The sequence below is a fragment of the Lactuca serriola genome, chromosome 2 (assembly GCF_051521515.1).
Source record: "Lactuca serriola cultivar US96UC23 chromosome 2, Lser_US96UC23_V15, whole genome shotgun sequence".
Lineage (NCBI taxonomy): Eukaryota > Viridiplantae > Streptophyta > Magnoliopsida > Asterales > Asteraceae > Lactuca > Lactuca serriola.
This window is the reverse complement of record NC_136409.1, coordinates 225,537,501-225,549,867: the sequence shown is the minus strand read 5'-3', so window position 1 is coordinate 225,549,867 and position 12,367 is coordinate 225,537,501. Positions and strand designations below refer to the sequence as shown.

General features: G+C 36.4%; 2 protein-coding genes across 2 annotated transcripts; both read left to right on the top strand.

Annotated features, from left to right (window-relative positions):
- The first annotated feature begins 2,018 nt into the window (after positions 1-2,018).
- On the top strand, positions 2,019-2,775 carry LOC145088717 (stellacyanin-like). Its single transcript, XM_079027108.1, has 2 exons — positions 2,019-2,201; positions 2,299-2,775. Exons 1-2 carry the CDS (start codon positions 2,045-2,047, stop codon positions 2,691-2,693), a joined length of 552 nt encoding a protein of 183 aa, XP_078883234.1. The 5' UTR covers positions 2,019-2,044; the 3' UTR covers positions 2,694-2,775.
- Positions 2,776-2,993: 218 nt separating this feature from the next.
- LOC145088718 (protein mago nashi homolog) lies at positions 2,994-4,586 on the top strand. The gene is made up of 3 exons (XM_079027109.1): positions 2,994-3,291; positions 3,583-3,759; positions 4,184-4,586. Exons 1-3 carry the CDS (start codon positions 3,061-3,063, stop codon positions 4,241-4,243), a joined length of 468 nt encoding a protein of 155 aa, XP_078883235.1. The 5' UTR covers positions 2,994-3,060; the 3' UTR covers positions 4,244-4,586.
- The last annotated feature ends 7,781 nt before the right edge of the window (positions 4,587-12,367 follow it).

The window sequence follows — 12,367 nt, the reverse complement described above, 5'->3', positions numbered from 1 at the left end:
GCTCATCATCCTTTTGCTCCATGGCAGAAGATGCCTCGAAGGTACGTTCGTAGAAACAACACACCTCCATCACCACCGCCTCCATCGGAGAAAAAACTCTGCTGCATTCCAGGCAGCAGTATCCGATGCAGTTACTGCAGCGTTGGCTCACATCCACAATGGAAACAATGGAGGTGGAAATGGTCAAGGAACAGGAAGCTCCAATCAGGGAATGAATCAAGCGCCTACCAAAGCATGCACCTATAAAGATTTTTCTAATGCGAAACCTCGAACATTCAACGGAACCAGTGGGGTGATAACTTTAAAACCCTGGATCGAGAAGACCGAGTCCGTCTTTGAAATTTATGAATGTCCAGAAGAAAGTAAAGTGAAGTTCACGGCCTGTACGTTTTTTGATCAAGCCCTATCATGGTGGAATGATCATGTTGAGGCTTTAACACTTCCAGTTGCAAATATCATGTCGTGGGAGGAATTCAAGGAGATGATGTTGGCTGAATACTGTCCCGTGGGGAAGTACAGAAGCTGGAACATGAGTATATATAAAAATGAAGAAGAATCCACATCCTTTTTTTTTCAAGATATTATTTTAGATTTAGATTTAAACTTAAATAAAAATGAAGAAAAATCCACATTCTTTTTTTTTCAAATAAAGTATATATAATTGATGAGAATATAAGAAACAACCATTTCTTTCTATTCCACATTTTGGTAATACAAAGACGTATTCGTTTCCTTATGAATCAGATAATACTATGTTATTCCCAATATTTATATGAGAAATTTGCAAATATAACCAACTTTGCTAATTACTTCGCACAAAATAGTCAAAAACTAGCAAATTATGCAAAATAGCCACTAAAATCATAGGTAATTATGATTATCTATGAAATCGGAAGTCCATCTCCAAACGTACAAGTCATTAATGCACGACCTACGCATCAAAGACTTGGACATTCGCATATGGGCTTCCATCTACGAGTTTTACCAGGTCCATCTGCGATTTTGCTCTCCCATGTAGAAATACCTTTTTTTTTTGGAATACCCTTATTTTTCCATCTTCCAACTTGGGAAAACTCTCTCAAACCCTTTGATTGAACCTAAACAAGATTTCTAAAGAAATAACTAATAAACTAAGCTTTTTTTGTTAAATTTTATATAAAATCTATCAATTTGTACGAATTCATAGTTAACAATGTCAGATTTCGTAGTCAACCTTACCAAATTTGTAGTCAAACCTAAGTATTAAAAAAAAAATTAACGTAAAATCGTAGATGGAACAATCTACGATTTGGTGGAATAGATTTCGAAAAAATTGTCTTTTTATAACCTTCGGCAAATAGCAGATGGACTCACTGACCCCACCAAATAGCAGATGGAATGTCAAAATCAGAGATGGATCTAGCCATCTATGATTTTAATGGCTATTTTGCATTTTTTTTTTGGCTATTTTGAGAAAAATAATAAACAAATTTGGCTAAATTAGCAAATTTCTCAACTTATATTGATTCTATTTACTTTGTTGGTTGCATTCTTAGGAATTTCATTCTATCAAGACTAACATTCACACAAAAATCCATATTTTCTAGCATTTGGGTATACATATTAATCTAACTTTCTAAACCTTAAATCATGTAACTAAACCTCACAAATAATTCATCACTTTATAGCTTGGACAAATTTTTAGTTTTTAAATCAGTTTATGCAATAAAATTCATCACTTATCAACTTAAGTTTGCATAAGTTGAACTTTGAGTAACAAACTGTGATTAATTACCTAAACTGTGCAAAGTATTTGATTGCTTAAATTAATTAAATAAGTTAAACATGGTTATATATATATATATATATATATATATATATATATATATATATATATATATATATATATATATATATATATATATATATATATATATTCGAATGGATCATCAACCATAGACCAAGGCTCATTTGGAGAAAATCAGTTTTCAAGAAATTAGGTAATCTACCGATCTAATATATATAACACCAACATTTCATGTCCTTTTCTATGCCATAACCACAAATGACAATCCTAGTTGTGGCAGTTTTAGCCATCCTTGGCTATGCATCGATGTGTAGAGCCACAACGTACACAGTGGGTGACACCTCTGGTTGGGACATAGCCACCGATGTCGATTCATGGGCTCAAGATAAACATTTTGTCGTTGGTGATGTTCTTTGTGAGTATCTTTATCTCAAAAAAGAACTCTTATTGTTATACTAATGAGTAGTTAGTTACTGTTGCTTTTGTTTAAATCTACGCTTTTATTTTTGTAGCTTTTCAATACTCTTCAAGTCATAGTGTGGCGGAGGTGAATCGAGATAAATATGAGGGGTGCAACACGACCAATGTACTACAACCGAGTAGTAATGGGAACACAACATTTGCTTTGACAAAACCAGGAGATAGGTACTTCATATGTGGTAAGCAGCTACATTGCTATGCTGGAATGAAGCTTCACGTGGTTGTTGAAGGTAAGGCCGCAGAAGCACCTGCCGGAGCACCACAGGCGGAGTCCGGCGGTGATTCTACAACCACCACCACCACCATCCCTTCTTCAAAAAATAATAATCCATCACCGATTGTCCGTAATTCATCCACATTTGTGCGTGTTGGTTTTAAGTTAATCGTTTTCGTGGCTTTTACATGTCTTATGTCATGGATTATGTAGAAATCTTGAATGTATCCAATGTTATGTTTTCATGTTATGCAACTTATCATTGGAATAAAATTGGCTTGTGTCATAAGGGTAACTTAATTTGTTTGATCATGTACTACTACATACTAGATTTTCTTTTGATCGCTACACTGTTTAATGTATTTGTTCAAATATAGCACTTAATGTTTCAAAAAGTCTCATGATAATAAAATTTTAAAAAGCTAAAGCTTTACACAAAGCATTTTAAAATTTAGAAACTGAGAGGAATATTTCCAAAATAGATTTTTTTTTTCTAATACAGGGACGAAACAGCAAATCATTTTTTCCCAAACGTGTCTACAACTTAAAAATTTAAATCCAAGGACCCTCCGGAAGAGAAATGGCGGAAGAGGAGAACGGAGCGACCGGCGGCGGGGAGTTTTACCTGAGGTACTACGTAGGGCACAAGGGAAAGTTTGGACATGAATTTTTGGAGTTTGAGTTCCGACCTGACGGGAAGCTCCGCTACGCCAACAACTCCAACTACAAGAACGACACCATGATCCGCAAGGAGGTCTTCCTCACCCCTTCTGTTCTCAAAGAGTGCCGCCGTATTGTCTCCGATTCCGATGTTAGTGTTTCTCTTCACCTGTCAATTCTTTTTTCGGCATAATTGCGTTTGTTAGGGTTTCAACAGGCTCTATTACTTTTCGGATTTACGGACATTATTTGGTTTGTGACTTTAGTTAATTAGTAAACTGTTAGGGTTTTGAATTGATTGGCTGTTAACTTTTGAGAGACCTCGTCCTAAAAAAACTTATAAAATCAGAACTTCAAGGAAAACATATGTGTAACGGATTGAATTTGTGGAGCATTGCAAGGGAAACATGGTAATTTGTTGTGGTTTTGGTTTGGTTGTTAGATTATGAAGGAAGATGACAACAACTGGCCAGAACCAGATCGTGTAGGACGACAAGAGCTTGAGATTGTGATGGGGAATGAACACATCTCCTTCACTACTTCCAAGATTGGGTCGCTAATGGATGTTCAGACTAGTAATGATCCTGAAGGCCTCCGCATCTTCTATTATCTCGTCCAGGTATGTAATCCATTTCTATTATTGATTTCAAACCAAAAGGTCTGTCTGTTTGTGATCACATAAACTGCATCTTGTTTCTGGGTTCATGCTTCGCTTGTTGCTCTTATAGATATGGCAAGAACATGAGCTACATGGTACACTTTCAATGCTTGTAATTTCCAAATGTCCCATTTCTGAATTCTGATTGAAACTTTGGAAAGATGATTAAAGTATTTAATAATGGATTTATGGAAATACTTGATATATTACATATGTAACATACATGAACAAAGTTTACATATAAAAGACGATCAATTTACACCGATTCTCTTTTCAGATTAACATTCATTACAACATCAATGGAATCATTTTATCCTTATTTATTAAACTTGTATACTTTGTAGATGTCCATATATTGATTGTAACAGAAATATTAATGTTTCAGGACTTGAAGTGTTTTGTGTTCTCCCTGATCTCTCTTCATTTCAAGATCAAGCCGATTTAAGAAATGTTGATGCTACATCTTATATTTTGGAACTATGCATAATGCACTCACCCCAGTTGACTTTCATCTTCATGACTTTGACTCTGTGTGCTTGGTATTTTAACGTTCATAGTTGAGTTCCAGGCATTGCATAATATGGTGTTACACTGGCTGTTATTTCTCTTAAAAAAGAACTTTTGTCTAATGGTATTCTTTTGTAAACATACTTTTAGAAAAATGAACAAGTGCTAACCAGCATTTGATGATGTCATCAGAATGATTAGAAGACTAAAAACAGGTCTTTGATGCACATGTAATGGGAAATTAACATATCATCCGACCAATTACTAGTTGCATTCCTTCATCTCCCACGATCATATTATGTAATATAATGTATTCATACATTATATCCTTTATGTTTCTAAATTGCAAAGATCTTGTTATATTTACTTTTTGGGTCAGTCTAATGTTGAAAACTTTTGACCATTATAACTCATTCTAGATAAGGCCATGAGGAGTGGTCACCACTAACCCATTGAAAAAGTGTTGTTACCTTTGCGTCGAATCAGCTTCACCACTAACCCACTAGGTATAGGAAATGGTCACTACTCCACAATTTTATTTATTTATTTATTTATTTTAATGATTAAATTAAATAAAAACATAATTTAAAACATAATAAAAATATTTTATATTAATTGAAACCATATTACGGTATCCGGTGTTGCTTTCCCTTTTTGAGGTCGGGGGTTCAAGTCTCACTGTGGACATAGTTGGAATAATTTAAGAGTACTTTAGCATATATTTGTATTTGCCGTTCAAAAAAAAAAAACAAAACATAGAAAATTAAATCTAAATTACTAAAAAACATAAAAACACATAGAAAATGAAAACTAAAATATTAAAAAAAACATAAAAAAAACATAGAAAATTAAACCTAAATTACTAAAAAGCATTAAAAACATAGAATCTAGTTGCGATATTTGTCGAGAACTTCTTGTTGAATTTTCAAAAACACCCTTAAATTTTTTGGGTCGAGATTCAGTTGCTGCATCGTGTTTATAATTTGAAGACCGGTGAGTGCTAATTGTCGCCGACGAGCTTCCTCCGTTGAATAAAAAAAATCTAAAAAATTTGGAGTATTGTCGATTTTCTCCGCTAGTACGTCCTCGTTGGTTGATTTTCCGCTAGAAGACGCCCCCTTTTTCGTTTTGTCCCTTCCCGGTGGTCGACGAAGTTGGACATCCGGTGGACCCTCCCCTTTGGTGGTGTCGAACTCTTCATTGAGGTTGAGGTTAACACCAATGTTTGACTCGGACGTTCTCGACCTTTTGTTGGAACCGGTGGTGGATACCGAATGCGCCGTTTCCGGATAAAGGACCCATTTTGGACCATTGCGACAAACTTCCCACGTTTTTTGGTTGGCAAACAGTTTACCATTGTTGGTAATTTTGTATTGGTATAATGCGGCTGATAAAATGTTGAAATCGTTGCCACCAATTTTATGTATATTTTTAAGATTGTCAAATACGTCGGGCGATGATGACGGTGACGACGACGAGTAGTATTTGTGTATGGTTTTTATGTTTTAAGTTTTTTGAGCAAATTACACGAATGGTCCCTATGGTTTGGGGTAATTTGTGTGTTTGGTCTCTAACTTATTTTTTAACTCGGAAAGTCCGTACTGTTTGTTTTTGTTACGTGTTTGGTCCCTGTCTTACCTATAAAGATTATTACTCCCTCCGTACCAAAATTATTGTCCACGTTTGCCTTTTTAAGATTCTTTTGTTTAACTTTGACCTTAAATAATTTACTTTTTGTTATATAATTTTTTATGCAAGATATATAAATAGATTGTTTTTTAAATATATTTTCATTGTTATAAGTTTCATCAAAAAAATATATAACACAAATAAAATTATTTATGGTCAAAGTTGACATGGAAAGACTTCAAAAATCAAACGTGGACAATATTTTTGGGACGGATGGAGTATTTAAATAAGTAAAAATTGTGGGATAGGTAAGGTAAAGTGAGAGTGTGGGGTTGGGGTGTGTTTATTTAAATAAATTAAAAAAATTAAGAGCAAAATAGTATTTTTAGGTAAGACAGAGACCATGCGTGTAACAAAAACAAACAGTATGAACCTTCCGAATTAAAAAATATGTTAGGGACCAAACGCGCGAATTAACCTAAACCATAGGGACCATTCGTGTAATTTACTCAATTTTTTTTTTGTTTTTTTTTTTAATTAAGTAATGTAATGTTTTATTTGTTATGTTGTATGTTTATTTTAGTAATTTAGGTTTTAAATTTCTATGTTTTTAATTAACGCAGGTGGATTAAGTATATCATTCCTGGTATATGAACAAATAGCATTGCCCTCTTCTTCTATTATCATGTTATGTAAAATAACACAAGCAGTCACCACCGCCGTTAGTTTTGCCCTATTCCATGTCCGTGTTGGATGTTTGATTATGCGCCACTTTTGTTTTACGACTCCAAATGCCCGTTCCACATCATTCCGTGTAGATTCATGTGCTAACTTGAACAATTTTCGTTTTTCATCGGCTGAAAATAAATATGACTTGACAAATGTAGCATACTTTGGATATATCCCATCAGCTAGGTAATACTCATATTTATATTCATTTTCATTCGAAACGTATGACATGTCTAGTGTTTTACCATGCAAAATGTTGTTAAATAACGGAGATGCTTGAAACACATTCAAGTCGTTGTTGGACCCCGCCATACCAAAGAATGCATTCCAAAACCATAAGTCTTGTGAAACAACTGCCTCTAATATAACAGTCGGCACCCCATTTTTTGTCTTGTGACGTAGACAATAGTGTGCAAAACCAACTCGTCATCAGAATCGTCATCCATTTTTTGTTGAATGTGTGTGTTTGATTTGAAAGAGTTTGTATGTTCGTTTTGAAAAATATATGTAAAAATGGATCTATATATAGAGAGAATAAATTAAAAATAAAAAATATATATTTTTATTTAATGCTTTTCAACGGTCAAAAAATGGTCAGCCAATCCTTTGCTTCGTCTTCGTCCGTCATTGTCTTCACGTCACAACCAACCCACCATTAATGGGGCAATGTTCACGCGTGGAGAGACCCTCCACATAAGCATCTCACGCCTGGAGGGCTCCTTATACCGGGTAGCCTAAAGGTAAGGGTTGGTGGGTAGGGTGTAGGGTATATGTAAATAAGGGTGGGGTATGAGTGAGGATAGGTAAGGTATGTGTGGGGTATAGGATATAGATGGGGTGTCATGGGAGTGGATGTGTGGGTTGTAGGTGAGGGTTAGGGTCTATATAATTATTAGTTGTTCAAGTTCTTTGTAATTTTTAAGAATAGGAGATTTTTTGTTTTTCGGAAAATTTGGAAAAGTTATCAAACCAAATGTGTTTTCATAATTTTCACTTTATCTCGATTTTTTTTAAAACTAGAGATTTTTTTCACAACCATATGTAACCTTAGCCTTTAGCTGATTACCTAAGGCCATCTACAATGCTTGTCACGAGCAACGCAACCACGAAGATCAACACGAAGCACGACCTGGTAGTGGTGTACTAGTGACGAGCAGGAACGGAGAGAGAGGAAGAAGAAGAGGGTCGACTGAGAGAGGCAACTTCGCGGTCCTCCGTCTTCCCCACCACGAATCACCACGACCAAGAAGATACGGGATGGTGTGCATGGACAACACACGTGGCCACGTAGACCACGAGCCCCTTCGTTGCTGGTATACCAGACGACCTAACACGCAAAGATGATATTTAATATTCATTGACGTGGAAATTGTTGTGTAGGAATGTATTTAAGCGATTTTACTTTTACAAAATTTTCTTTTTATTATCCATTGATCTCTGTTTTAGGTTCTTACTTTTCTTTGTCTTATCTCTTCTTAAGTTTTAAAATCGTAACTTCTTCTCCATATCGATCAGATATATCTCGACAAAAATGTATGGAACAATTGGATTAAGGGTGAGCATTTGGATTGGGGAATCGGTCGGAACCGGTACCGAAAACGGAACCGAATAGAACCGATTGTGTTGGGACCGGGACGATATTGTTGTGGATTTTTGGATCCGGGAACCGGTAGAACCGTATGTTGCTATTTCTCGAGGACCGGTTCCAACATTGAAGTCACGGCAAGAACCGGTAAGAACCGAAACCGACGGTCCGATTCGGTTGCTATTTTCCATCAAGTTCGGTTCCCACCCTGGTTCCGGCCGGACCAGTTCCGATGCTCATCCTTAAATTGAATCATGGGGAAGCAATATGAACTTTTAATATATAATAATATATTTTTCATTTTTGTAACATTTTTGGGAAAAATTAAGGATATTCAGCTTCTTACTAGACATATCCACCTCTGATAATAACATAACTACTAATAAAAAAGAATTATAATAAATATAATTATAGTGGAGCGGTCGGTCGGTTTTTGAGGGTCAGGTTCTAGGATAAAACTGCATCACGCCGACTTTGACCCGACTTTGATCGGTTTTTAACAAATTAAAAACCGCACCGTTGGTTTTTTTTTTGGGATTTTTAGGTCGGTTAGGTTTGTTTTTGTCTTTCCTCATATACTTAGAGATGTCTTTTTCCTCATATTTTTAAGGGAAAATGACTCTTGAGGTTAATTAACTTTTGCGTTTGTACTCATTTGGTCCCTTTCCTTTTTTGTATTCAATATACCATCGAACTTGTTGTTTGTTTTCACCATAACACTTTTGACCGGCTTTTGACCTGTGATAGTCGGTCAAAGGGTTATGGTGAACACAAAGAACAAGTTCGATGGTATATTGAGTACGAAAAAAAGGTAAGGGACCAAATGAGAACAAACTCAACAGTTGGTTACCCTCCCGAGTCATTTTCCTTTTACTCATTTACAACAAATCTCACGTCATCTTCTACTGATATTAATGATTTTATGAGATTCATTCTTACTTCTTTTCAAAACATAACCCACGAAAGAACACTATTCATACATGTACAACTTTGTAATGCACTTGAATATTTATTAGGAGAATCTTGACTAAGCAGACGCATTTCATGACTACATTTACATTTCCAATCAAATGATTTATCGTATCATGGATTCTAGACAAGTCTACAAATGAGTGGAATCACAAGTGTTGTGATTTTTGAGTTTACTTAGCTTTAAGATCGAATTAATGGGATGAGATACAACATCAATATGTACAATATCATACTGCTTTTGCAGACACACCACCATAATATACCTTGAGGTAAACGTTTATGCTGATAAATTGTAACGCCCGCAAATTCGGGCTAGTCAATTTAGAGGCAATAGGGGTCGAAAATGACTTTTCAACAAAAGATTATTTAGAATAAATAATCTTAACCAAGTTGTAGAATATCTCACAAGGTTTCCGTACATATAAAGAACGCCGAAATCCGAGTTATAACGAAGAAGTTATGGCCCGTCGAAGTTTTACGGCAAAACCGGCACGACAACGGGAGACGTAAATAGTGAATTTAAGATAGAGGACTTTTTAGCCTTAGTGATCTAAACCAAATTTGTAGTATACATTAAACCGACAACATCCATAAAAAGAACGCCCAAATCTGACTTCGTATGAGGAAGTTGTGATTTTCCAAGATTCGGCTTAGCAGTACACGACCCGAAACTCGAATTTTAGTTCAAGCGGTTTTGGCTTACGCGACCTAAATGAGAGTTGAATATCTCATTAATAGGAACTCAACGGTAAAAAGATAGACGAAAACGGAGTCCGTATGAAGGAGTTACGAATTCTTCGCGGTCATTTAACAGTCTAAACGCCTCCTACTGTTAAATTTAAGATCAGTCGAGAATTAGCTAACGGAGTCTAAATGAAAGTTGTAGATCTTGATTTTACCTACGCATTGAAAAAAAGAACGTCGAAAACGGAGGTCGTATGCGAGAGTTATGATTTTTCTAAGTTTGAAGGTTGATACGCGATAAGGGGTGACGTGGCACCACCAGAATTGGACATGTGGCACCACCAGAAGGCCACCACATGCCCCAACTCGGCGAGTAGGTTCTCCTACTCGGCGAGTCTATCAGGATTTCACACTATAAATAGATGTGTCGGGTTCCATTCATTCTCACACCTTTCCTCTTCCACTTTCTCTCTTTAGCTCCCCTTAAGCCCCCTAAAGTCTAGGTAAATCCCCTAGCACCCAAAGGAAGCCCCGAGGCTCCCGGAGTCCCGAGAAAAGAGCCTTTAGGCCAATCTTTTGCTTCGTCTTCGTCCATCATGGTCTTCACGTCACAACCAACCCACCATTAATGGGGCAATGTTCACGCGTGGGGAGACCCTCCACATAAGCATCTCAAACGTGGAGGGCTCCCCATACCGGGTAGCCTAAAGGTAAGGGTTGGTGGGTAGGGTGTGGGGTATATGTAAATAAGGGTGGGGTTTGGGTGAGGATGGGTAGGGTATGTGTGGGGTATAGGATATACATGAGGTGTCATGGGAGTGGATGAGTGGGTTGTAGGTGAGGGTTAGGGTGTATATATATGTGTGTGTGTGTGTGTGTGTGTGTGTTTATATTTTAGAAAACTTTTGGAAAAGAAATGTATGTAAAACAATAATTATTAGTTTTTCAAGTTCTTTGTAATTTTTAAAAATAGGAGATTTTTTGTTTTTCGGAAAATTTGGAAAAGTTATCAAACCAAATGTGTTTTCATAATTTTCACTTTATCTGGATTTTTTTTTGAAAACTAGAGATTTTTTTACAGCCAAATGCAACCTCAGCCTTTAGCTCATTACTTAAGGTCATCTGTAATGCTTGTCACGAGCAACGCAACCACGAAGACCAACACGAAGCACGAACTGGTGGTGGTGTACCAGTGACGAGTAGGAACGGAGAGAGAGGAAGAAGAAGAGGGCCGGCTGAGAGAGGCAACTTCGCGGTCCTCTGTCTTCCCCACCACGAATCACCACGACCACGAAGATCCGGGATGGTGTGCACGGACAACGCTCGTGGCCACGTAGACCACGATCCGCTTCGTTGTCGGTATACCAGACAGCCTATCACGCAACGGCGATATTTAATATTCATTGACGTGGAAATTTTTGTGTAGGAATGTAGTTAAGTGATTTTACTTTTACAAAATTTTCTTTTTATTGTCTATTGATCTCTGTTTTAGGTTCTTACTTTTCTTCGTCTTATCTCTTCTTAAGTTTTAAAATCGTAACTTCTTCTCCATATTGATCAGGTATATCTCGACAAAAATGTATGGAACAATTGGATTAAGGGTGAGCATGCCGAGACCGGGACGATATTCTTGTGGATTTTTGGAACTCGGAACCGGTAGAACCGTATGTTGCTATTTCTCGAGGACCGGTTCCAACATTGAAGTCACGGAAAGAACCGGTAGGAATCGAAACCGACGGTCCGATTCGGTTACTATTTTTCCACCAAGTTCGGTTCCCACCCTGGTTCCGGCCGGACCGGTTCCGATATTCATCCTTAAATTGGATCAAGGGGAAGCAATATGAACATTTAATATATAATAATATATTTTTCATTTTTGTAACATTGTTGGGAAAAATTAAGGATATTCAGCTTCTTACTAGACATATCCACCTCTGATAATAACATAACTACTAATATAAAAGAATTATAATAAATATAATTATAGTGGAGCGGTCGGTCGGTTTTTGAGGGTCAGGTTCTAGGATAAAACCGCATCACGCCGACTTTAATTGATCCGACTTTGATCGGTTTTTAACAAATTAAAAACCGCACCGTCGGTTTTCTTTTGGGATTTTTAGATCGGTTCGGTTTGTTTTTGTCTTTCCTCGTATACTTAGAGATGTCTTTCCTCATATTTTTAATCTGTACATTCGGTTGATGAGATTTAAACGATAAAATGCTCTTACAATTTAGATAGATGCCATGATCAACTTTCTCTTTTGGTCGATAGGTCTTTGAATGATAGAGATGCGATACGTTAATTCTGACTTGAATCAATGATAGTTACAAGATTTTAATTAGCTAATATATATTATCATTAGTCATTACAAAAAAAGTTTAAGATGCTACTTTTTTAGAATTTGATAAGTTTTGATGTGATTTGCAGTAATTGGGAAAGAGTCTTTGAATGATTGAGTCATT